Genomic DNA, 24,771 nt, shown 5'->3' with positions numbered 1-24,771 from the left:
TACCCCCAATTTTGACAGCTGGGATATTTTGGTGCGCACAGTGGGATATTGATGGATGGTCAAAGCTCAATTTATTTTTAACCGTTGGCATTTTCGTGCTGGATTTTATTGGCCGTAGAAATATTGAACAAAAAGTGGTAAGCTATAAGGAAACAGCTCATTCATTTTAATAACATTCCATACGCAAACGATAGTTTAAATATGATTCCCTCTAAGCCCTTTTTCGTATCACAAAACTTTAGTACGTCGTTTATCGCTGTTCATAATCGCAATCAAGGTTCTGCATGAAACAGGAACTAAATAGGCAATTCCACGCCGTGAATCGGAACCAACATCATCGTTCCTCTTTTGTTCTGGAATGAGCCTTTTATTGTATTATTTTTTACGATGCAAATATTCCGGAAAGCAGTGAAAAATCGTGATGCACAAACAAAACGTTTAAAATTGAAACCATTTTCCCTCGACCGTGCGGGTGATCCCGCATACTAACAAAAGCTGCGGCTATCATCTGCTGGATTACATTTTCTTCAGCAATTTCGTTGCCTCTTCCTTGCACTGTTTGTCGTCCTCGTTCAGCACGGCCACGTTGGCAGCCAGAGTCATGAATTCTTTCGCCTTTTCCGCCTGCTTTAGAGCCTGGTACGTTTTGGCCAGCATCAGATGATTCATCGAGTAAAAGTTGGGCTGGGTCGATTCGGCCTTTTCGAAGCATTCAAGCGCTTGTTCATACGTTCCTGTCGGTGGTGTCGCGAAAATGGTCGAAACAATCTTGCGCTGGTACCAGGGAAGATCGGCAAGCCCGTAGTAGAAATGGCCCAAGATGTACCAGCTGGTAGGATCGTTCGGGTTCAGCTCCACCGCTCGCTGCATATGCTGCTTGACCGTTTCCAGCTGCGTTACGCGCTCCTTAATACCGTCCAGACTGCTTTTGGCATCCAGTAGAATGGAGTACCATTTATGGGAGGCAAAATCGCCGTCGTTCAGCTTAAGGGCTTCCTCCGCGTAACGGAAAGCTTCGCGCACCAGCTCTTCCTTGCGGGGACTGGGCTGTGGCTTCGAAAGTGAAAACGTCACTCTGGCAAGTCGCCACTTAATATCGTACGTTTCTTGTGCCTGAAAAAAAAAACGAAGCAGCGTGTTAGCGTGGCATCCAATCATCCAATTGACCGTCACACACTCTTACCGGGTACTTTTGCAGCAGATCGTATGCCTCCTGGAAATTGTTCTCGTCGAACAGTTGGTCTGCGTGCTGGATGGTCTCGCTGAGCGATTTTACACCTTCGTCTGCCATTTTGGTGGTCTCGGGAGATTCTTTCTTTTTTTCCTTGGACGAAAACAACGAATAGGACGTCACGAATAGCAGTGGGCGCACCGGAACTGTAAACTGCAGAGCAACAACTGATTAGGGCCGCTCGATAGTTTGTGATGCTGGACAGCAGATTTCTTTCACTTTATAAATAGATCTAAAGACAAAACACTACCATCGAAGAATGCGCAAACAAGGGCGAAAGAATACCTTTTGTTTACTGCCAGCAGCTAGCAGCAGTCGTCTTGCGAACGTCGGATTGGTGCGTCCGATCACCACGTCTTTTGTGATACGAAGCGCGTTGATTAGTAATCGGCCGTACCGTTGAATAATGATGATGCCACCACCTCGTACATTCATGCTCTGCGATAGCAATGCTGCGCCTGACACTTTGAACCCTCCAGCGACACCAACAACAATGACAGAAACAGCTGTTTGCAACGAATTACAACCAACTAGCAAAGGCACGGCATAAGGCACTGACTTTCGGACTCGACTGGCTTCTCTTCGTTGCGTAAGTTGGCTACAAACTACACGCACTGTTCGATATCGGGCGGACGATATTGGGTTGGGATCAGTGAGTGATTTTCAACTAAAGGCTGATAACGGTCAAAGTCTCGGATAAACATAAATAGGCACCTTCCTGCTCTAGTATCACCTCTCCTGTTCGCACCATGCCCTGTTTCTTCCACACGTACACGAAAACATAACAAACAACATTCCCTCTACGCTGAAGCACCGTGTACACGAGCGTACACACTTGCTAGGGCTAAAATAGGGCGAAAATGGGGCGAAACATAAGGGGTTGTTATTCAAAAAATCCGTTGCACGCGATACAGCTCAGCACACTAACCTTTCTTTGTAAGCTTGCTGAATTATTTCCCAAAACTTATTTACTGTTTAAACTAACAAAGGTGGATTGATGGATTTATTTTACTTGATGATTGCTTTGCTTTGGTTATTCGATGTTGCCGAACAGGGATACTTTCGATTGATTGTCTCTCGGATATGATGCGGGCAACAATCTTAGCATGACTGAGAGGATCTCAACCGAACACGGGTGCCTGCGGCACAATTTGTGGTGAGTGCGTTCTGCCGACTTAATCGCATCGGTCTACTGGGGCAGTCCTTTTCCGGATCAGCCGTTTTGTGCAACAAGCTGCAAAAGGAAAATTGTGAAATGTTAATCTTCATCCTTCATAAGAGACGATGCAACGTAAACTTCTGGTACCTGTTTTCGGAGTTGTACTGTCGGAATTCGAGTATACGTACCGGCAGTGGGTACGGTATGCGGTTTTGGTGACTCCAGCGAAACCGTTTCGTTCCTTCTTCTCCATGTCGAGATCCGATCGGATAGCGGCGCAGCAGTAGCGGAGGAAACTCCGCGCCTTCACCCGCTCCTTCCAACCGGGCAAGCCGAAGCTTTTGCATCACGTAGTGAATGGTCGTCTTCCACCAGACGCGCGCACGAACGATCGAGCTCGTAGACGACCGATCGTCGGACAGCACGCTGAGATTGTTTTCGCTTCTGTTCGCATACTTTGGACACCATTCGCGGTAGGCATCGAAGAACATGAACTTATGCTCAACTGACGACATCCGATGATGGTGTGCACGCTTCAGGGAGGCCTGCGTTGGCGTGTTGAGGCGCGTGATCAAGGAATCCATGTTGCTACCACGGCGTTTCAGTCGCTTCTTGCGATTCTGCAGATCATGCGCATCCTGTTCTTCCGATTTGCGGTCCGCCCGCTTCGTGACCTTCACGTTGAAGCGCGGCTCGTTGTTAGCGTCACCGAAAATGCCTCGTAGTTCCGCAATCTTGATGAGATACTTCGAATCCAGCCTGATGACTTCTTTGCGTTTAATGAGCGAAAGAAACACTCCGCACTCCGTGAAATCCAGGCAGCCATCCTTTTGGGGACAAAAGTCGGGCAGTTCGACCACCTCGAACTGGTCCGTCGGTGGAACATTTACCTCTTCCTCGGAGTTCTTCCGTGTACTCGCACCGTCCACCCCTCCATCCGCACCATCCCGGTCTCCGTCGGATGGTTCGGCATGTTTTGCCCGTGCAGCAGCTTCCTGTCTTCCGAGCAATCGGTTCACCAGCGTATTACCTGCCGCCTCGGCAAGCGCGGCCATCTCCCGTTCCTTCATCGCTTTGTAATGCACCTCGAACGCCTTCTGGTTGGTGTACTCGACCGCCCTCTGGACCATTGTGTCGTTCTCTGTCTCCACGATCGAGTGCGTTTGGTAGAGTATGAACTGAACCTGCGGCCGGGACATGGCCAGCTTCAGGGTTTCTCGTTGCTTTTCGAGCAACTTCGATACCCTTCGGCGACTGTCGTCCGTCATCTCCGACTCGGACAGCATCTCCAGCATCGACAGATCGCCACCCCGGCTGCAGATCAAATCGATCGGATCGCTGACGGCACTGTACGAGCTGGGTGGGTTTGCCAGGATGCCCACCACCTTATCGACTACCGGCGAACCGTGCGGCAGGTCGGAGAATGGTTCGGCAAACAGCTTCACATTGGTCACCCCAAGCTCGGCCATATACTCGCGATATTCGTCCAGCTTGCTGCCACACCCGAAAGCAACAAAATTACGTACACGGTTACAGTTTGCCAGCAGGGAGGCCAGATAGGCGGTTGAGCGCGGTGAAGCGATGTGTGTCTGAAGCACATCGCCCTGCACCTCGAAGTAGTCCAGCAAATTCGAGAAGATGGCTGGACCGACGGTAAATGACCGATCCTGTATGATGAACTGATGGTCGATAAAGATAGGCGATTGCACAAAAGCGGAGCGATCTTCTGGGTAGATGTAAAGCACCTGAGGACACAGTCGGTCCCACTTGTAGCGATTCATCGTGATTGGCACGTATCCGGTTCGGTCACGTGGGCTGAACAGATTGAGCAGACTTTGAAAGCTGGCCGGCGCGGGTGGTTCGATTAGTTCGAATCCGAGTTGCTGTAGGGCTTCGTTCGCTTCCTGTTTCGTTCGGATGCGAAACGTGTTGATCCAGCCGGTGATGATGGGATTCGACACGACGATCGCTACCTTGTTGTCTTGCAGATGAAGCGGTAACAAGCACTGCATGTTGTAGGCACTGTTCTGGATCCGGATGCGCGTGAGAGCGGCAGCAATCTTGACGCTGTTCAACTCGAGACAGCGCTCAATTTCTGTAACAAGAAAACCAAATTGCGTCAGGTACGTTGTACAATCGCAGTTATGACCGTTCAATACCCAGCAAATGTGCCTCGTGAAACAGTTGATCCTTCTGGGGCACCGTGTCCGGCTCGCGCTTCACAAACTTCCGCAAGTACATGTCGTAAAGCAGTAGCCAAACGCGCGTGGTTTCGTGGGCCAGCTGGGGGAATGAGGGAAAAAGGGGAAGCCAACATATAATGCCAACCTTGGAAAGTAGACACGAAAGATCAATGCTACGATTTATGTCGCTAGCGCATTTTATGGCCACTTACCATCGGGTAGCTTTCGTAGAAGCCAATGTTTTTCAGTGCCTGTTGAAGAACCAGCTTGACTGTGAAAGGTGGGAACGTTGGAATAGGGAAAACCTGTACTGACTTGCAACTCTTGTGTCGTATTTAAATTGAACCCAACTAGGATTCCGTCCCCCACCAAACGATACGGAGCTACCGGCTATCAAGTTTATGTCACATTTGCCTATTCCCTTTCGATAACTGCCCTCAATCATGCATACCATTCGATTGATTTCGGCGCTGAACGGCAACTTCTTAGGTTTGCTTAGGTCATGGCAATGCAGATAGCAAGAACGGAGCACAGCACTCGGGCCATTCGTTCGAAAACACTGGCCCATAAAAACGCGAAACGGTGCAAATATGATAACGGAATTGAGCTCAGGCACGAGATGGGTCGTTCCGGCTCGTGGCTCGTGGCTCGTGGCCGTCGCGGCAATGGAAATTACTTTTCCAAACAAAAAACTTCAACATGCAAACCGTAACGCACAGTATCCAAAGCTCCATTTACGTGACATCTTTATAGACGCTGCTACGAGGTGCTGATGTAAAGAATGAGAATTGTTGATGAGTTTTGGTTCCAGCTAAGACGGAAAGGTGTTTAGCAGCTGGTTTACGGGTACGCAAGCGAACCCCTCTTGCTTGTGCAGACAGGAGGAAAAGCTAAAAATCGCACGGAATTCGCGTTCTTATGTCATTTCGCTTCACACCGTCTTATCGCAGGATCTTTAGACGCTTCGACTGTCTCTGCCTCTGCTGCAACAAGTAAGCACCATCAGCACGGGGTAGCAGACTTTAGTTCCGCTTCAACTCGGAATCAATATCAGATTGCGGATTTTTGGGCTCTAGCTCTATGCCAATGCTTGGCTAACTGTAGCTCAGATACCTACAGCGGTAGACGTCGTAAATCATGGAATACACCTTCCGCATCTCGTACTCATCGTCAAACTGCACCGGAAGTGGAGGCTTGTGCAGCAACTTGCCCGCCCTTACGATATCCTCCAAGCGCCACTGGTTGTATGCGGCAATGTCGCAGAAGTCGATGGGGTTGTCCAGGATGCAGAGTCGTCGCCGTCGGCGGAACGAAGGCGTGGAAGAGTCGCCCGAAGCGGGCGAAGTCATCGGCGATACGACCTCATCGATGGATTTGGCCTTCACCTCCCAGTAGGTGTGGTCGACCTTCTCCAGGGAGCTCTTCAGCTGGCTAGCGGGACGGGACGAGTTGAAAAATGAAGTACTTATAGTTTCTGAAAGGCAATTACCGTGCGTGCGTACGGGTGGGAAGGTGTGAGTGTGAATCGTGACAGTTGAGCCAACCCCCCCCCCCCCCCCCCCCCGGATTCCATTTGACCTGAATATACTAGCCAGTTTCCGCACCCGCAATGCGACTGTTCCCACGGGAGGAGGAGTTCCAGGGCGGGAAAACGTTTTCTAAAGAATCAATCAAACCCACCCGGGGTGCGCATGCAAAACGACGCTTACTTATTTGACGAACCGCAAAAAAGGAACCGGGTCGCCGAATGGCAGTAACACGCCTTGTGCAGTGTTATGTCGCGTGCATATAGAATTCGGAGCCAATTCCGTTTGCTGTTCCACCACAGCGGCACAATTTTTTCCCGCATTCCGATTCTCTGGCATTCCTTGTAACGGGTTGCCCTTGAACTATCGCACTATTTTCCCGATCTTGTTGTTAGTATCGCACCACTTCGACTACACCCTTGCCAAACTCACATTCCTTGCTCCGTGGCAGCGTTGATCTTCTTCTGTTGCTCCAATAACCGGAAGTACTGCTTGAGCTGCCACTCGAACTCACTGGGCAGTTGCAGCGGTACTCGATCGCTTGCCGTGATCGTATGGCCGAATGCTGTGATCGATTTCGTGCGAAATAGAAGCTCCTCGAGCACGAGTATCTCGCGCAGTATCTCCGGATACACGGAAAATATGTCGGCCCGACTAACGTAGAACAGGTGATTGGATACCATCGTTGAGACCACTACCGGATCGGTGAGCATTTAGCAGCACCGGACCGGTCGTGACGCGTGTCCTACCGACGTCGGCTGACGACTGACGCGCAAAGACTCGGAAAGGTTGGTTGGTCCGTTTCCCCTTAGAATCGAATCAGCGCGTCAGTAACCGACACGCGAACATCGTTAAACATTCTTCGTTTCCGCATTCCTTGCTCGGCGGTCGACGCCATCGTAGAGAGATGCACGTGGCCACAAACTTGTTACACGACGGGGTCCTTTTGCACACGAAGCAAGGTGGAATGTGGCCTACATTTTCTGTACCAAACGAAACCGTTTGAATTTGAAACACACGGTAAATGTCGCTGACTTGCTCCAACTTTACCTGGCACTGTCGAAACCTCCCTGAAGTGTACGTACACACATGGTGTACACAAAACTTACTGTACAATAAGGGACAAATCCCTGGGAAATAATAAAAATTCTAGCAAAGAAACAATAAAACAAACATCGCACTGAAGTTTATCGCCGTAACTTTCCCCTCGTGTGGTTTGGTTCTGTTTTGGGGACCTGGCCAACCCATCAGAGGACGCGCCTCCAAGCAGGTGCATAAATTATGTTTGCCACTTCGCTGCCATACGAAACACGCAAAGACGACGCTTAGCCGCGTTAGCGTGGAACTTCTGCACCACTTGCACTCGGGTAGGGACCGCGAACGAACGAGCAAGTTTCAACAGCTCTCACGAACACATAATTCAACCATGAGAATCCTTCTTTCGGCGCTGCCGGAAAGATGGGCTCGGTTTATGGTGATAATGATCGAACCGATATTGCTGCGCATCGGACCTCGGGGTAGGGAACTACAAAACTACTACTGCTCCAATTTACTCATCACTTCCGCTGGTGTTTAACTGTTGAGCTGTCCTTAATTTACTATCCCCTCGTGTTCGGAGGCGCTTGATTAAACATCGTACGCTTAAGCTTCTTGAAGAACTCACTTTATTTCTTCGCATTTTTTGTTAATTTAAATTCATTAGCATCGAAAACACAACGAAAAACATTTCTGGATTGCAAACCACATCGTTTAAGAACAACCGAATAAACAAAAAAAAAACAATGTGTGAATCGAAATACAACTGACAAAAGAAAACAACAGCACGAATAATCTCTTCGGGGGTACTAAAATAAATGTAGGGCTTTTGGTACTCCTCCATGGTCATGCTGCTCTCTCATGGCAATTGGTCTTTCGCGCTTTTCCGTGGTTGCTATGTTTGTATGGTTTGACGAGCTATGACATATGTAGTGTGTTTGTGTTGCAGGCAGCGTGCTCGAAACAGTCCTGAAGCAACCTGTATATCAGCCTTCTACAACATACCGAATCCTTTTGAATAATTAATTGCTTTGAGCAATCGTTCCTCCAGCTTCTCCTTCGAACTGTACTCGGGAAGTAACAGCACGTTGAAGCAGGTGTGACTCGTCGGCAATCGATCGCTGTCGGGACCGTTGCGCGCTATTACCAGCTTCAACCGGCTTAGACCACCGACGGGAACGCGATCCGAACCTGTCGCACAAAGAAAAGCATAAAAGTTGTCGTCAAATTCACACACACACACACACTTCCTTTCCTATGATGCTTTGCTACACTTACCTGTAGTGAATTGTAGCAACTTTCGCTTCATCTCCATTGACAACCCGTGCACGATCGACCAAAAGTCCTTGATCGTGCTTGAGTCGCTCTCGAACCCTCCCTGATACTCGGTCGACACCTCGAGCTCGTTGAAATCAAAATTCTTGCTTCCGCACACGATCAGCTCCAATTCCTCGGGGCGAAACAGCAGATGCAGAAGGCTTTCACCTGTCACCATCTGAAAGCCACTGCTGAACGCGTTAAATTGCTTCTCGATGCTTTTGTTCAGCATGAAGTCACTGTACAGCTCCACAAACTCTTGCTTGTTGTCCTGGGTGACGAAGATTTTGTCCCCATCCGGTTTCAGTTCGTACTCCAGTATCGTGCCGAATACATCCCGATAGGCGATCTTGAACGTTTGCATAAACACCTCCTCCATGTCGTTTTCCGTATGCTCCAGCAAAGACTTTAGGCTATTGAAGAGCACCTAGGGGACAGGGGCAGAGAGAACAACATAGCACTGCGAGCTTAGACAGTTTTTCTCCACAAACAATTACAATCCAACCTACCGGATTTTGATCTTTCAGGTCGAGAAACGATCCCTTCATTCCCATCAGCTTCCGGTACACCACCATGGGAAAGTTCACCGCGAGGATGATGTTGTTGTAGATGGCCAACCCGAGCACAATGCCTATCAGCGTGAATTGGGCTTCATTTTCAAACGAAACCGGATTAAACCACACCGTGTTGGAGTCTTCGTTCGTCATAAACATTCCAAAGTCGGGATTGAAGATCTCTTCGATGATGAGCTGGAAGAACTCTTTCGATACCCCACCCTCATCGATGCCCTGCTCGCCCGTAAACTCCACCACCAGCTGCTTTTTGAGATCCTTCGGGTTCGACATGGCAATGATTTCCAGCTCAACCAGCGCATCTTCAATGATATGGTCGCGACGAATCTTGAGATTGAGGTACGGATTCGCCGTCTGCAGGTCGCTGGTATTACGGAGCTGGTTTAGCTGCCGCTGGCGTTGCAGGATGCTGAGTCGGCGCTCGGAAAACATGCGAATGCGCGAATCGAAGTAGAGGGCAAGCGTTTTCGTCGTAGGCGTCATGACAAAGGGATAGTTGATGAAGCTAAAAAATTTCGTTCCTTCCGTTCCGACTGCTGAGGTTCCACCGTTCTCTGTCACCGACCGATGCTGATATGGATGCTTGTAGGCCATATAATCGAACTCAACTTCCATGGCATCGCAAAGGTTCTCGTTGTAGAACTCCTCGTATGGCACCAGCGGTTTTCGGCAATCGAGTGGATTCACATCCAGCTCCGCTGCCAAAGGATCGGCCGGCCAGCGTTGACGTGACTGCGCGGCGTCCGTTTCAATCATCGGGAAGTCGTCCTCTTCCGGGATGAGCGAAAGGTACGTGTAATTCGGTAGTGACTTGTCCCGCACGTCTAGCTCACGGTAGTGTTTCGGCTCTAGTTCGCCAGCCAAAATGTTCGCGTAGTACACAAGCTGTAGGTTGTTCGAAGGTGTTCGAAAGGTTGTTAGAATTTGAGCAGCTTCAACGCATTATAAACTCACCTTCAAGACCATGGTCGCATTGCAGATCGTTTCGTTATCATTTATCCGCATCGATTCGTAAGATGCGTCGTAGGTCATCATGAGCGTATCAACGGTTAGCAGCTGCTGCAGAAGAATTACCAACGGATGGATGCTTTCCTTACAGTGTTCTGCCCAGATGCGCACCAATCGACACTGCGCCCACACCGGCAAACGAATTACAGCAGCGCAAACGCGTGGGAACGATCCTTCCAAACAGTCGGCCGATCCGACAAGCAGGGTCTCAAAAGCAATCACAAATACCGTCACAAACGCTTCCAGTTCATCGTTGCTGGTAAGCCCTAGACTCAGCTCATGCAAAATAGACGCACCGAGCAGCTCTAGCGCTTCGTTAATCGGACCGAAAACGTCCGGACGGGCAGCGTGAAGTGTTTTCAGCGCCCGCCGAAGCGATTCTACGTCCACCGTAGTGTGCGCCGGGTCGGGCACGTCCGGAACTGGTTTCGTTGGGGCTTTGCTGTCTTCGTCCTTGTCCAGATCGCCCTCAAGCGATCGCAGGTCTTCCTTTTTGATATTTCGCAAATCGCCAGCCGGAGCCCGGGCCAGCATCTTTTCAATGCTGGACGAGGCCGGACAAAACTGAAAACTGGCCGCTAGGCTACGAGGTGAGGAAAACACAGTTTTCAGCGCATGTATCAGTGGTGCGTGCGAGCCTTGCAGAACGCATCGTTCACTCAACTCCTGTATCTTGCGCTCATCCAGATAAGGAACTTCGTCCTCAGTCTCGGGTTTAAATTTGCCACTGCTGCTGCTAAAACTAACGTTGCTATTTTTCGCGCTACACACTGGAACCAGTTCATCCGTCTGCTTTCTGGCAGTAGTATTGCTGGGAACCATGGTTTCCGTTGATTTCGCCCTACTGTCTTCCTCGTCTATTGAGTCTATGTCAAAGGCAGAGCTGTTGGAAGACAAAGAAAGTGGGTATGAATAAACAGCGCAACATTGATTAATTTATATGACTTCACCAGCAAATTTCCTTACGCACTTTGCGTTCAACGTTCATAAGAAAAATCCCCGTTTCCGTTAGCTAGTTGAATGGAAGGTGCGTGAAGAGATTTGTTTGAGTGGAAAGGTTGTGTGAAAATCTGAAGCTTTAATGCAGCCGACAAGCAAAGTCAGGAAAGTAAACTTACTTGTCATACGCCGCATCCATTTCTTTGCTAGCTTTGCTCTCTTTACATTTCTCCTGCCGGTGGTGTGCATTCGATTGTTTTCCAGTTGAGCACCGGGACTCGTTCGTCCCTTGAGCGATAGGCGAATGAAACGGGAAAGCGCTGCTGCTGGCCGCATTATTTTGATTATCCGTTTCGGTTACGTTTGTGGGCTGCGTATCGTAGCACATATCTGCTTCCTGCGAGTACAGTTGAATCGCCCGGGCAGCGGCTGCGTTCGGTGTTAGTCGGCCAACCTTTCCACTTGAGGCACAGTTTTTGTTGCAACACTTCGTATTGCCACAGCCTTGCATCAGCTGGTAGAAATATCGTTCGATGAGCTTTTTCACTGAATCTCGCTTTGCTGCCTGCTCTTCGCTCGTCAATCCCGACCCAGTTCGAGGTGTCGTCTGGGAACGAACGGATGAGGACACAGGCGGGGAGTGGGCGTGAGAGGAGGAAGAGGACGGTAGCGAATGGTTGGGTTGTTTGGTGGCTTTTTTAGCCTGACTTTCATCCTTCCCGCCTGAGCGACTTCCGGATGATGATGACGATTCTTCATCGAGTCTGTAACGAAGTCGGTAAGCACAGTACCTTCTCAGTAAAACGCCACAATCGTTTTGCAGTTCATCTTCTGCTAAACAACAACATTACAATATCTGAAAAACAAAGAATAACCTTCACGCGAAGGTTTGCCCTATTCCTTTCTTTGCGTTGGTTTTCCGACAGTCACAGAGTGAGTGGACGATTTACGCTCTCTTATCGCTAATAAATTCTATCAAAATCTGCAGAGCAGCAACAAAAAACTAAAGCAATCGACCGATGCGGTGCAATGTTGGCTGGGTTTGTTTTGATTATCTTGGCCTCCCTCCCCTCCTACCTGGAATCGTCATCCGATGCGTTTTGTTCGTGTGCCGAGTTCATAGAACTGACCGGAACCCAATATTCTCAGCTACCCGCGCTGGGTGTCGTTCGGAGGATGTTCAGCGAACCTACGATAACGCAAGAATCCTTGCACTGCATGCACCAGAAGAGACGGCCTATGATGATGCACCAAACCGTTCGGGAAAAGCGTGTTCTTTGTTCTATTCGCATCAACCAAACACAATGGCAACTTTCACCCAACTCCTTGATATGTGTGGCACCGGGAATACATACAAATCGGCGGCCAGCAGTCACCAAATCAGAATCCAAGTGCGTCCTTATTATTGTTCAGTCCTTTTCGAATGGGAAACTATTTGGTTTACGAAAAGAGCCGTCAACTCCGAAACTGATTTCATTGCAGTTTGACAGCAGTGCACTATGGGATCGTGTTAGAACAAATCACCGTAAAAAAGGAACAAATTAATTAACCCGAGTTATTTTTATTAATTTATTCGATTATAATACAGATACTTATGAACGCCTGAGAAAGCTAATTCTGCCCCAGCGACATAAATACCAGGACCGAGGATTTCTGTATGTACAAACCACACTCGCCCGCGTAGTGCTGCCAGTGCAATGAATTTATTTATTGGGGTGTATTTACTTTCAAATATCAGAACGATAGCTAAGCGTTGAAAGGAAAACGTTCACATCGAGCACCCATTACACGACAGCCGTTGGGACGGTGAGGAAGTGCACAGAATTGGAAACGGATAGATTTTCCGATTTATGGTTCTTGTTCAAACCGCCGAACACGATCAGCTCACCATTGCCGTTGACCATCGTGGAAAAGGTGTGGTGATCCGGTGCGCCCACTATCAGGCCACTGTTTTTCGACTCCTGCCATTCAATGCAAGGTTCGGCACCGCCGGTTGGCAGTATGTTGGACACATCGCACACATAAATGGCCAACCCGTTCCGCTTAACGCGTTTCGGTGTGACCGGATCAGATCCGCTTGTGCTGACTGACTCGCACGCATTGCCAGGATCTCTGTTACCCTGCCCGGACTCGTTTGCTTCATCCTGTCGGTGTTCTTCGATCGGAGGTCGATCTACGGGCCTCTGTTGTAATTGAGGTTGAGGTTGAGGCTGTTGTTGCTGCTGTTGCAGTTGTTGCTCCGCCTCTTTGGATCGTCGCATAGCTGATATTTTTTCTTCCATTTTTCGTAGTCGCTCGAGTTGTCGCTCTCGGGAACTTGAGACGATGGATGAATGGTTCGTTGAATCTACACTAAACGCCACCATGGCCATATGGTTCTGCTCCATGTTTTGTTGGTTAAAGCGTTTCGGTAAGTGATCATCTTCAGAAGATTGACGCCCGAACGCACTTCTTATGATGGGCATAGAACGTAATGGCGGTGCCGAAGCCGAACCGCCCGGAGATCGTAATCCGGATGGACCTGGTCTCGCTTCGCTAGACATATTTTGTACTGGGGAAGGTTTAGGTGTGGCAGCAGGCGCCGCTGGCGAAGCATTGCTCTCTTTGTTCGATAGTAGCCCTAGCAGTACTGGCACTGGCTGAATCGGAGCTGGTGGAGGTGGCGGTAAGTTAGGTCTCTGTGGCGGATTGTTTCGAGGAATGTTTGGTTCAGCACCATGCACTCCCTGAGGGATGCCCATTCGATGGCGATGATTTTCGGCGCTGGGGCGTGCTCGACCCACCGGTGGAGCACGACTCGGACGGATGATTTGAAAATCATTCGGTGACGTTGGTCCTAGCACAATCACCTTCGAGCCGACATTGCACGCCGGATAGCACCAGTTATGATTGATGGTGCTTTTCTTGTTCTTGATTTGCACCCGCTTCCACAACCAAGTGTCCCGCTGCATATCCAGCAGCCAAGCATCGTTGAACACACGATTCACGCCACCGGTTCCTCCTAGCACCAAAATGTGATCGTCTCCGACCGCCATCTGAAATTGTCCGAAACGTGGCGACGGTTTTAGATCGGAAACAGCGGGCTTCTTCCATACAAGTCGCTGCAAATCCAACACCCAGATATCGTTCGAGGCGCGAAGAGTTTCCATGTTATTCTGGTACCCTCCGAACAGGATCATCTGATTGTGGTGCACTGTAGCCGAATGGCCCGTCATCGGCGGTGGACCGAAGGCTTGGTTGTGAATAGTCCAACGATTCTCGGCTATGTTGTACACGTGCAGTTCATCGATCAGGGTACACATGTGGAATGGTGTATACGCATGCCGCCAACCCCCATATAAAATCAGCAAATCGTTGTGACAAACGAGCGATGCACCCGCTTTCGGGGACGGATAGGTTCCCATCGAAATTGGACGGATCCATTCGCGTCGCGATAGATCAAACTTCCACAGGTCGTTGAACGTAGTATCGTAGGACGACGCGCCACCAAACACGTACATGGAGTTTCGATGCAACGAGCTGGCATGGGCGAATCGTGCCGCAATTCGGGGTGTTGATTCGTGAAGAATTTCCTTCCAACAAAGGTTGGAATCAATCAAGCCTTTCTGCAGGTTGGATTTCTTTCGTGCCTTTACATCTGTAATGAACGAGATTAGGTAAGATGTTTTGTGGGCGATCAAATAGAAGTCACAAATAGCTCACTTGTAGCCAGTAAGTTCCATCGCTTGCAAACGGCAGCGCAGTGCTCCAAGGGTTCATAGGGCGGAAGCAAACTGAAGATGAACTCGAGAATTTCGTTCGGCAAATCGTTAATATTAGCAGTCATCTCAACAGCAACACTTTACCAAGAGTACGAGAAGGATGTGTTACAAAATTTTCCACCGCTTTTAACAATAATATTCCTACAAATATGTGCTTTGTATCAATTTGTACGCATTTTTTCTTCACTGAAGACAATTGCAACTTGCTTTGTTGTGTAGTTTTTTCTTCTCTTTATCCAAATGCCACCAGTGACAGTAAACATCTGATTTCAATCCCGGTGAAAATTCTGAAGAAATTATACGGAAATTAAAGAAAATACGAAAAATTAAATATTTTTATGCACACAGCAAAAAATAGTAAAACAAAAACTAACTAATAAACTTATTACCGCGCATTAATCAATAGCCAAACAGAAAAATAGTACCAGATGCTGACAAATTTATATCCCCTCTACCAAGCGAAATGTCCAGAGGATGACACTATGTGCTAAATCGTCGCCATACCAAGCAGGAAAGCATCGAAACAGACGCACCACAACAACCAGAAATTGTTCGGCAAAATGTACAGCAAAAGCGTTGATCAAATTACTATTCTGCAAGGAGACCGAACAAAGTAAGAACCAAGCAAAAAGTTGCCACGAGCCAAAAAGTAACACGCTATTCTGTCGTTATTTTGGGTTATTTTGTTCCTGTACGCATCTTCGTCATCTCTCTCTCTCTCTCACGGGTAGGCTAAAAGATTTGCTTCGTTTGCGACTCATCGAGTGTGGTTGGAACGACCAGGTGCGATATCTCTGCAGAAAGGCGATAGTGGAAAATGGCCACACAAATGTAGACGGCATCGTACAAGTCGTAACACCGGAGGCGCGGACGCTGATTCCTGATGTGGTGAAAAGAGAGCTGCTGCAGAAAATTCGCATGAGCTTGGTACAGCAGGAGAAGCTCGATTTGTAGACATCCTTTGGATAGAATTAGTCGATAGAATAAGTGTAAAGTAAGCAGATGTATAAAAAAAAACATTTAAACATGGGACGATAAGAAACGCACTGTTTTTCCCACTTGTTAGCATCTTTGCAGTTGTTTCTTATGCGGTGAGTGGGCCGCCAAGGCAGAAGACTGGGCGATGAATGAGGCCCGGCAATCCGTGATTATAAACGTTCCTCGCCGAGGTGTTTGTTTTGAACGGGACTGAGAAACGTCAAACAAACGCGTCAGCAAACAAGCAAGCGCTGCGCATTCACGAGTTCACGGAGTTTTATCAATTAAATTGTGCTTATTTAGGTGGAAACATTGTTCCTTCTTCTTCGTGAGCGGTTTCCTCGGCTTAGCAACATGCCTGCCAGAGCGTAATTTGTCGATCTTCGATCGATTCACGGTCATGGCAAAGAAGGAAACGTTTCGCGAGCGACAAGAGAATGAGCTAGAAGTGATAAAGGTAAGCATAAGGGTGGGCTATGGGAAGGTGGACACGATGTGCCAACTGCCGGTAGCCGGCAGTCGTGTCCGTACATAGCATATGGTGCGCGTACCATATGGAAGATAAGGTTGCCGTAAACTAACCTGCCTCGCTGGCACTTCCGCCGATCCTTTCGTGTGCAGTCCATTTTTCACGATGAAGTTGAAGATTTGCGTCCGAAGACAGGGAAATGGAAACCTTTGGAGCTTCGGCTGCATCTCACACCGCAAAGAGGATCGGCCAAGGAGGCGTACGTGAAGGCGGACATGTACGTAACCTGCTCGGCAAAGTATCCAAAGTGGTATGTAGAATTAGCAGGTCAAGTTTTGCAGGTGTACATTTGACTACAGTTTAGTTTTTTTTCTGTTTGCCACAACAGCCCACCGAAGCTAGAGCTGAAGAATGCCGTTGGACTATCGGACAGTTTGGCGCGGGAGCTCACCGAGAAGCTCCAACAACTAGCGGAAGAACTGAAGGGGGAAGTAATGATTTTTGAGCTAGCCAACACAGTGCAAGCCTTCCTGCATCAGTACAATGTACCACCGAAGGGTAGCTTTTACGATGAAATGTTGGCCAACCAACAGAAACAAGCGCTCGCGCGCCAAAACACGCTACAGGCCGAAGAAAATCTGAAGCGTCAAGCCATACAAGATGAGCTTCAGCGGCGCAAAAAAGAGCTCGAGCGTACGAGACGGGAATCACGCCACAGCTTGAACGAATCGAGTCCGATGCATCGGTTGCACTCCAGCTCATCGACCGAGAACAGTGACGGTGCCTTCTGCATCGAACATCGGCGCAGCGAATTGCTTTACTTCCGCGACGGCCGGAAAGTTCTACGGAGCACTTGTCTTGGCCATTCTCAACGCGGTTGTATCGCGTACGCTGGGATCGATCAGCAAACCGGTGAGTTAGTTTATCTTACCGAGTGGACACTGTACTACGATGGCGAATCACCGGCTGAAAGCAAAACAATTCGAGGCCGGCCGGTGGATACAGTTGTGGGCGATATGGAACGGCTGCTTGAAAGTTTAATCCCACTCAAACATAAGCATCTGATCGCTTACGAAGGGATACTGTGTCGTGTGGGCAAGGAGGCGTTAACCTTGTTTGTGATGCAGGAATTTATTCTCGGAACGAGTCTGTTCAGTATTTCCGGCTCTTTAGGATGGAGCGTCGAGGGAGCAAGTATGGTGGCCAAAGGAACGCTGGAAGCTTTGATCTACCTCCACAACAATGGTGTATCGCACGACAACCTGTCCGATTCGACCGTGTTTATGGACAATGCGGGCATGGTACGTGTGGCCGACTTTCGTTTGATACCGTACATTCAAGAGTTGGGCGATGGTCATCACTTACTGCATCAATCGCTTCGCAGTCCCGATTTGCCTGCTCTAGGAGGATTGATCGAAGCGCTCCTTGCACCGCACTCGGAGATGAAAGATTTCGTCGAAAGATGTAAATCGGAACGAACCATCTCGGCCACCGAGTTGCTTGATCATCCCTTTCTCCGACCGACGCTATTGCACACGGACCCAGCAATTATGGGTCAGCAGCAGCAGCAGCAGCAGCAGCTGAACCACCAACTAACGGTGGCAGTACATAAAACTCAACCAGGACTAACCGCTCTCGGCCAACGCTCGGAACATGGCCAACAACATCTCGTCCCCTACATGCCACTCGTAATGAACGGAGCCGGTTCCGGGCATGAAAAGTCACGCATTCAGACCGAATTTGAATTGCTTTCCTATCTCGGCAAGGGAGCGTACGGAGATGTGCTGAAGGTGCGCAACAAGCTTGACAACCGAGAATATGCGATCAAGCGTATCAGACTGCCGGCTCGAAGCAAGCAGTTCTACAAGAAAATGATCCGCGAAGTAGAATTGCTTTCGCGGTTAAACCATGAAAATGTCGTCCGCTATTACAACAGCTGGATGGAGGCTACTAGCGTAACGGACAGCAGTACGATCACCGATACGGAGGGCGAAATGGCCGGTACGCTGAGCAGCTGCGATTGGTCCGTAGCAAGCGGACCGAAGAGAAGATCGAGTCGAGGGCGTCAAAGTGCTGCTGATGCTGCAGGTGCTGACTTGGTGAAGAAAACGATCAGCGATAAGAACATCGATTGCTTCGTAGACTTTATGCCAAATGACTCGAGCAGCGAAGACGATGATGACGATGACGATGATGATGACGATACAAATGATCTCGAAAGCGAGGAAAGCAGTGATGGTAGCAGCAGCTCCGCAGATGGCACTGATCCCATCAACGATCGCCATAAATTAGTCGCCGCACAGGATGCGTATGGCGAGGACAGTTCGGGAGGGATAGAGTTCGTCGGATCGAACGGCGAGGCACCTTCTTACAATAGTTATGGAGAGGACGCGCAGGAAAATGGAGTTGGAGGAGGCAAGAAGTTGCCGCTTGTCGCGACAACGCCTGCACTGCCCGAGGTGCTTTACATGTACATCCAGATGGAGTTCTGCGAAAAGAGTACGTTGCGAACAGCGATCGACGGTGGACTTTATCAGGATATTGACCGCGTGTGGCGTTTATTCCGCGAAATCGTGGAAGGACTAAGCCACATCCACCAGCAGGGAATGATCCACCGGGATTTGAAGCCGGTCAACATTTTCCTCGATTCGCGGGATCAGGTAAAGATAGGCGACTTTGGTCTAGCGACAACGAGCATTCTGGCCCTTCAGAATCAAGGCCATCAAAACGGTATGCCTGATGCGAAGTGATAGCTTGAGCTTCTGGAGAATGGGGTTAATTGAACTGTGGGTCTTCTTTTCAGTCCCATCCACCCAGATCGAACGCCTTGCGGTGACAGGAAATACGCAGCCGGGGAAATCCTCCGACATCGGGTACTCGTTGACGGGGAAGGTGGGCACCGCTCTGTACGTGGCACCAGAACTAACCGGTAATGCGTCCCGTTCTACCTACAACCAGAAGGTCGATCTCTACTCGCTCGGCATAATATTGTTTGAAATGAGCTCGCAACCGCTAAACACCGGAATGGAGCGAGTAAAAACGCTGATGGATCTGCGCTCGAATGAGGTTCGATTGCCCGAAGCACTTGTTTCCGATGCAAGCTACGGCCGGTTGGTTCAGGTGATCCGTTGGCTGTTGAACCACGACCCGCAGAAGCGTCCCACTGCGGAGGAATTGCTCTGTTCCGAGCTTGTTCCACGTACGCGTCTCGAGGCGGAAGAAATACAGGACGTCGTGCGACACATCCTATCGAATCCACAATCGCGCCATTACAAGCATCTGATCGCGCGCTGCTTCGGACAGGAAAGTGACCCTGTCTGTGAGCTAAGCTACCACTTCGACATGGTACCGATGATACCGATACTGCCGCGATTCGACTACGTCAAAGCAAAGCTTGTCGCTCTATTCCGGAAGCATGGGGCGATCGAGATCGTGACGCCATTGCTGACGCCATACACGAAACAGCAAGCTTCCCGGTCGAGCACCGTCAAGCTAATGACACACTCGGGCAGTGTTGTGACGCTGCCGGATGATCTGCGGGTGCCCTTTCTGAGGTACATTGCGCTGAATGGGATCAAAAACATTCGGCGCTATTCGATTGGGCGTGTGTACCGCGAGAAGAAAGTGTTCAACTTTCATCCGAAGCAGCTGTACGAGTGTGCGTTCGATATTGTGACTCCCAGCAGGGGTAAGTTAGGGGGGTTTTATTTTCGTTTGGCACCTCCCACTAACACTCGGCATCTCGTTTTAGGGCATCTCATCACCGATGCTGAACTGCTCGCAATCGCCACCGATGTAATGCGCGAGCTCGATTTGCTCCAAGGGCGAAACGTGTTCTTCCGGCTCAATCACATCGGGCTGCTGCGGGCGATACTGATTCATTGCAATGTACCGCAGGACAAGTACCGCGAGCTGTTCGAGATTGTGGCCGAGTTTCTGGATGAAAAGATATCGAAATTTCAACTGTCTTCTCTCGTGGCCGCTTTAATGGGCGGAAGTACAGCGAAGGTTAATGTGAGCTACTTATGTGACGCCCTGCAGTTGGAACTTTCGTCCGTCGGTTTGCTCGGTGGAAGCATTCTTAAAAGCATTATTCGTGGCAAGGGAGAGGCAGCTAGCTTAGCGAAGGTAGCTGTCCGAGATCTGGAAACGGTGGTCGCTGCAGCTCAGAATATGGGCGTTCAGTGTCCGCTGAACGTGTGCCCCGGTCTGCCGGTGAACTATGAGCGTGCGAAAACCGGCGGAATCGTTTGGCAGATGCTAGGTGAGCTGAAATCGAAACGTAAGAACCCGCTCACGACGATTGCATTCGGAGGACGATACGATGGCAAGCTAGCGGAGTATCAGTTAGTATTTGCTGAGTAATGCAGTTTCGGGGTGCATCATTAACGTTACACCTTTTGTTTGCAGGAAATCCGGAATGCACAACGGGCTGCAGGTGCCGAAAGTGGAGCTCAGTGGCGCAGGCTTTTCCTTCATGCTCGATAAGCTCGTCAATGCCGTCTCTCCGTCGGCCGGATATGAACCGATTGAGGTGATGATCTGTGTCACCGGATCTCGGCCGCAGCTTAAGGAGGTTGCCCAAATCCTACGTCCACTCTGGTCGAACGGCATCAAAACGTGCGTTTTGGAAACCAGCGCTGGAGCGGTGGACGATCTAGGCAAGGAAGCCGGTGCCAGTGTGGTCATTCTGGTAGGAGATGGCGGAGAACTCCGCGTACGTTCCTGGAACCATGATCGCTTTCAAGAGCGACACGTCACCCGTCCCGATTTGATGGCATACATTCTGCGAACTTTCCGCCGTTCGGATGTAGCCGTTGGTGAAATTTCACAAGCCTTACAGAACACCGCTCTGGGCGGATCGTCTGCATCCGCATCGTTTTCCTACTCATCGTCCTTCACGGCCACCTCAACATCCGCCTCAATGAAGCTTAGTTCCGCTGCATCAGCTGCTGCCGCCAGCCAACAGCAACCAATCAACAGCGCTCCAGCACTGGATCTCGTGTTTCTTACCAGCGAAAAGGTAAACACGAGCAAAAAGCGCCGCTACGAGCATCAAGTGGAGCATAAGCTGGGCCCCGTACTGTCAAAGTTTCATCGTAAGGAAAAGGTTACGCTGATGATGGTGGATGTACCGAGTGCGCCGCTGCGAGGGCTGGTCGGTTTGATTGATCCGCTCGAGTGTGGATCTCAGGAGGATGAAGATATGTTGCACGGGGCCACTGCTGATCGCGCAGAATTGCAAGCCCTGTGTGAACGTTATCCCAAGTACAAGAAGCAGCTGATGGAAATTTACAACGATATTGTCGATCTGTTCACCCAAAGCAAGGGAACGACACCCATCGTCGGATTGTACAGTGTCATCGACACATTCTGCCGGTTGATTCTGTGAGAAAGCAGCGGAACGCTTCAGTCGCACACGCTTACCTGTGTGGCTTTTTATATGAAACATTGTTTTAGGTCTTTTGTAGGCTGGAATAGTGTAAAAGTGGTATCAAACCAGATACAAAATTATAGTATATTGTTGTACAAAATGAATATTGATTGTATTTTCTTAAAGTTATTACTTACGGCGTTTGGTGGAGAGGGCCTACACCACGCATTGGAACGCCTTACTCGTCCATTTCGTTCGATTCTTTCTCTTCAACTTCCCGATGAAGACTACCGAACACTTTCGCTGGAATGGTCTGACGTTCGATGGGAATCTTTTTGCTGATATCAACCCCGCCGGCCCCGCCATTGCCTTCCGTGCCGTTTTCGTCCTCGTCGTCTTCCTCATCCTCATCCTCATCGTCGATGTCGATTTCATCCGGATTAACCACGCGATCGTCCTTTGCAGCTCCTCCTTGCGTTTCACCGCGCACGAACATAATGTTGCCGCCAGATGCACCAACGGCCGCTATCGCACGTGCCGTTGTTTCGGCTGCCTTCACCTCCAACGCCCGCATAGCATCCTTCGGCGGTTCGCCGGTCGTGACGGCAGCGTTGATCAGTGCCGCCGACATCATGTTGATCTGCGTGTTGTAGGTCGCCTGGATCGATCGCTTGATACGCAGCATCTCCCTCATCGTGTCCTCATTGCCGTGCCGGATTTCGAATTCTTTCCACGTCTGCCAGAAGTCGGCTGTTACGCGCGGATCGCACATTTGACTGCAGTGTGCGTAGATGGCCCGAGCGCGATCGATTTCGCCCAGCTTCGTTTCCATTTCGGCAAACAGGACGCACATTTTGCGTGAGTCCGCTTCCGGCAGCACTTCGATCGCTTTCTCGTAAATTTGGCGCGTGCGTGGAATGCCGTAGATTTCGGCCGCCTTCTTAATGTAAAGATTGAACATGGCATACATTTCTTCCTCTTTGACGGCGGTGGTTGCTCGCTCGTACACCGCCATTGCATGCCGTGCCAGACCGTGCTGCTCTTCCAGTTTGGCGTACAGCAGGTACAGATTTTTCGCCAGCTCCGGCGGACATCCATCCAGGCACTGCTCGAACAGGTCACGGGCTCGCTCTAGCTTCTGACCACCATACCGGTTCAGGAACTTGGTTAGGTACGTGTTCCAGATGTCGTACACGTTCGGCCATTTGAACAAAGCAATTCCCTTCTCGTACGCCTTGAAAGCTTCCTCGAAGTAATTGTGCTCCTCCAGAAACATCCCATAGTTGATGATGATTTGCGGCGTGCAGATCTTCAAATCGATGATACGATCGTACACCTGCTTGCAAGTCTTGAACGTACCGAAGCTTTCCTCCAGATCCGCGTACATCGACCACAGCTTGAGCGATTTGTACACGCGCATCTGCACCGTCTCCGTGTCATCGTGGTAGGCAACCTTTCGCTTCGGCATTGCTGTGGCTCGCTGCATGATGCGTAGTGCTTCGTCGTACTGCTTCTGCCGAATCTCCATCTCGGCCCACTCGCACCAAACGCTGGCCAGCTCGTCCACCTTCAGATAGTCAACCTGAACCGCTTTTTCGAACACGATCCGAGCATCCGCCAGCTGCTTGTTCGTTTCGTAAAACTTTGCAAAAGCCACCCACAGCGTGTAGAGCTTTCCGACGGCCAGCTTCGGTTGTACTGTATGTACCGCTTCAGTGTAGGTGTTGATGATTTCGTGCGGTTTGCCTTCGTACAGCTCGACCCGTTTGTGCCACTCGGAAACGTTATGTGGATTCTGACGTAAAAGCACACTGTTCAGCAGCAACAGCCGGCGTTCCATTAGGTACTCGAACCGAGCCATTCGCAGCTCCACGTCAATCTCATGATCCTCGGTGGGATTTGGGTTGCGTTCGAGCAGCTCCATCACTTTACTTAGACTTAATTCCTCAAACTGTGCATACGCATCGAAAACTTGGCTGAAATCACGAACAGTAGTGACCGTTTGGATGGCTTCCTCGTAGATATCCCGCGCCCGATCAAACAGCCCACTGCGCACATAATACCCAGCGAGCGAATTCCACAAATGGCCCAACTGATCGGTGTACCGTCGCAGTCCACCCCGGATAATCCCGTCCACGTTGAGCGAGTGCACTTTGTCCGGATTTTTGGAAATCAACTCACAAAGCTCGTTCCACAGCTGGTGATTCGATTTGCCGTGCTTCGATACGAAGTTTTCATTGTCCACTATGCTGGCAAGCTGTTGTGCTGCTTCGTCTAGGTGGCCGATCGATTGCAGAAACTCCACATACTCTTCCGCATCCTCAGGGCAGAGCTTCAAGTAACGGCGCCACACTCGGACCGCCGTTTCGGGAATATCGAAGCGCTTCAGAAACTCCAGATACAGTGGCCAAATCCGATGATGTTGCGTAATTGGGAGTGCCCGTAGGGCTCGGTCGAATACTTGGCGGGTACGCGTTATCTTGCACTGGCCCGTCATAAACGAGCAGTAATCCATCCAGATCCGGGGCATCTTGTGCATGAACACGAGCGCACGTTCAAACGCATTGTTCACCTCCTCGTACTCACTGTCCGTGATGCATTTGCCCTTCACCTGCTTCCGGAGCGTTTTCAGGTAGTTGTACCACAGCTTATAGGAACCGGGAAGCTCCTTCAACGCTCGTTCAAACACGGTGTTGATGACGAATCGTGGTGCGTTCCGCTTGTGCTCGACATAGCGCATCCAGTGCTTCACGGAGTAAGCATTGCGAAGGATTTCCTCTTCGTACGGGAGGTCCTCTTCGTTCTGAAAGGGAGAGCAATGCTTGTGAATTTTATGCCTGCTTGTACGCGTGTTCCATTCTTCCCGCATCAATACTTACGAAGAAAACTTCCGCAAGGTTAACTTCCGATGCGATCGGCATGCTCGTACGCTTTGAAACACCCAGTTTGATACTATAATTTGCACAGTTTTCAGCTACTGAAAGAGGGAAAGTGCGTCTCCGCCGTCCGATGAGCGTGATGAGCCGGTAAACAACACCGAGCAGGAGCAATGACAGTTGGCAGTGTTGCCAGAATGACATAAAATTAAAATTTATTTATAAATGAAAATTTGGAAATCATTCGCTTTTACGTATCAGAAAGCATTTATGTATTTTTTTAGCAAAATCCCACTTGTTGGCTCGAAATTTTCATTGCACAAAGAATAATGGGGGATGCGAA

At 49.7% G+C, this 24,771-nt stretch overlaps 7 protein-coding genes across 12 annotated transcripts; 2 read left to right on the top strand and 5 right to left on the bottom strand.

Moving 5' to 3' along the window:
* Positions 1 to 90: 90 nt before the first annotated feature.
* On the bottom strand, positions 91 to 2,035 carry LOC118507172 (regulator of microtubule dynamics protein 1-like). Its single transcript, XM_036045241.1, has 3 exons — positions 1,517 to 2,035; positions 1,184 to 1,384; positions 91 to 1,113 (listed from the first exon to the last, which is right to left on the bottom strand). Exons 1-3 carry the CDS (start codon positions 1,664 to 1,666, stop codon positions 517 to 519), a joined length of 948 nt encoding a protein of 315 aa, XP_035901134.1. The 5' UTR covers positions 1,667 to 2,035; the 3' UTR covers positions 91 to 516.
* A 94-nt stretch (positions 2,036 to 2,129) lies between these two features.
* LOC118507159 lies at positions 2,130 to 7,747 on the bottom strand. 3 transcript variants are annotated; one of them, XM_036045209.1, is made up of 6 exons: positions 6,532 to 7,747; positions 5,691 to 6,004; positions 4,786 to 4,844; positions 4,550 to 4,718; positions 2,538 to 4,485; positions 2,130 to 2,465 (listed from the first exon to the last, which is right to left on the bottom strand). In XM_036045209.1, exons 1-6 carry the CDS (start codon positions 6,810 to 6,812, stop codon positions 2,333 to 2,335), a joined length of 2,904 nt encoding a protein of 967 aa, XP_035901102.1. In that variant the 5' UTR covers positions 6,813 to 7,747; the 3' UTR covers positions 2,130 to 2,332. The 3 variants fall into 3 exon arrangements, with proteins under 3 accessions (XP_035901102.1, XP_035901103.1, XP_035901104.1); XM_036045210.1 differs by having other exon boundaries at positions 4,550 to 4,673; XM_036045211.1 differs by having other exon boundaries at positions 2,314 to 2,465; positions 2,579 to 4,485.
* On the bottom strand, positions 7,747 to 12,512 carry LOC118507158 (ubiquitin-protein ligase E3A). The gene is made up of 6 exons (XM_036045208.1): positions 12,048 to 12,512; positions 11,150 to 11,734; positions 9,978 to 10,914; positions 8,961 to 9,908; positions 8,413 to 8,878; positions 7,747 to 8,325 (listed from the first exon to the last, which is right to left on the bottom strand). Exons 1-6 carry the CDS (start codon positions 12,089 to 12,091, stop codon positions 8,129 to 8,131), a joined length of 3,177 nt encoding a protein of 1,058 aa, XP_035901101.1. The 5' UTR covers positions 12,092 to 12,512; the 3' UTR covers positions 7,747 to 8,128.
* Positions 12,513 to 12,518: 6 nt separating this feature from the next.
* LOC118507165 (F-box only protein 42) lies at positions 12,519 to 14,991 on the bottom strand. Its single transcript, XM_036045229.1, has 2 exons — positions 14,673 to 14,991; positions 12,519 to 14,607 (listed from the first exon to the last, which is right to left on the bottom strand). Exons 1-2 carry the CDS (start codon positions 14,794 to 14,796, stop codon positions 12,755 to 12,757), a joined length of 1,977 nt encoding a protein of 658 aa, XP_035901122.1. The 5' UTR covers positions 14,797 to 14,991; the 3' UTR covers positions 12,519 to 12,754.
* On the bottom strand, positions 14,887 to 24,598 carry LOC118507161 (pre-mRNA-splicing factor syf1 homolog). 3 transcript variants are annotated; one of them, XM_036045218.1, is made up of 3 exons: positions 24,432 to 24,598; positions 21,750 to 24,355; positions 14,887 to 15,018 (listed from the first exon to the last, which is right to left on the bottom strand). In XM_036045218.1, the coding sequence occupies exons 1-2, from the start codon at positions 24,471 to 24,473 to the stop codon at positions 21,791 to 21,793; spliced, it is 2,607 nt and encodes an 868-aa protein (XP_035901111.1). In that variant the 5' UTR covers positions 24,474 to 24,598; the 3' UTR covers positions 14,887 to 15,018; positions 21,750 to 21,790. The 3 variants fall into 3 exon arrangements, with proteins under 3 accessions (XP_035901111.1, XP_035901110.1, XP_035901108.1); XM_036045217.1 differs by lacking the exon at positions 14,887 to 15,018 and adding an exon at positions 21,582 to 21,650; XM_036045215.1 differs by lacking the exon at positions 14,887 to 15,018 and having other exon boundaries at positions 21,662 to 24,355.
* On the top strand, positions 15,190 to 15,919 carry LOC118507184 (enhancer of yellow 2 transcription factor-like). 2 transcript variants are annotated; one of them, XM_036045257.1, is made up of 3 exons: positions 15,190 to 15,344; positions 15,463 to 15,725; positions 15,798 to 15,919. In XM_036045257.1, the coding sequence occupies exons 1-2, from the start codon at positions 15,292 to 15,294 to the stop codon at positions 15,683 to 15,685; spliced, it is 276 nt and encodes a 91-aa protein (XP_035901150.1). In that variant the 5' UTR covers positions 15,190 to 15,291; the 3' UTR covers positions 15,686 to 15,725; positions 15,798 to 15,919. The 2 variants fall into 2 exon arrangements, with proteins under 2 accessions (XP_035901150.1, XP_035901149.1); XM_036045256.1 differs by lacking the exon at positions 15,798 to 15,919 and having other exon boundaries at positions 15,463 to 15,796.
* On the top strand, positions 16,033 to 21,716 carry LOC118507155 (eIF-2-alpha kinase GCN2). The gene is made up of 6 exons (XM_036045199.1): positions 16,033 to 16,166; positions 16,331 to 16,488; positions 16,567 to 18,908; positions 18,982 to 19,866; positions 19,930 to 20,524; positions 20,589 to 21,716. Exons 1-6 carry the CDS (start codon positions 16,110 to 16,112, stop codon positions 21,568 to 21,570), a joined length of 5,019 nt encoding a protein of 1,672 aa, XP_035901092.1. The 5' UTR covers positions 16,033 to 16,109; the 3' UTR covers positions 21,571 to 21,716.
* Positions 24,599 to 24,771: the final 173 nt, after the last annotated feature.

The sequence above is a fragment of the Anopheles stephensi genome, chromosome 2 (genome assembly GCF_013141755.1).
Source record: "Anopheles stephensi strain Indian chromosome 2, UCI_ANSTEP_V1.0, whole genome shotgun sequence".
NCBI classification, from domain to species: Eukaryota; Metazoa; Arthropoda; class Insecta; order Diptera; family Culicidae; genus Anopheles; species Anopheles stephensi.
The sequence above is the reverse complement of the archived record's forward strand: the minus strand, read 5'-3'. Positions and strand labels throughout refer to the sequence as shown.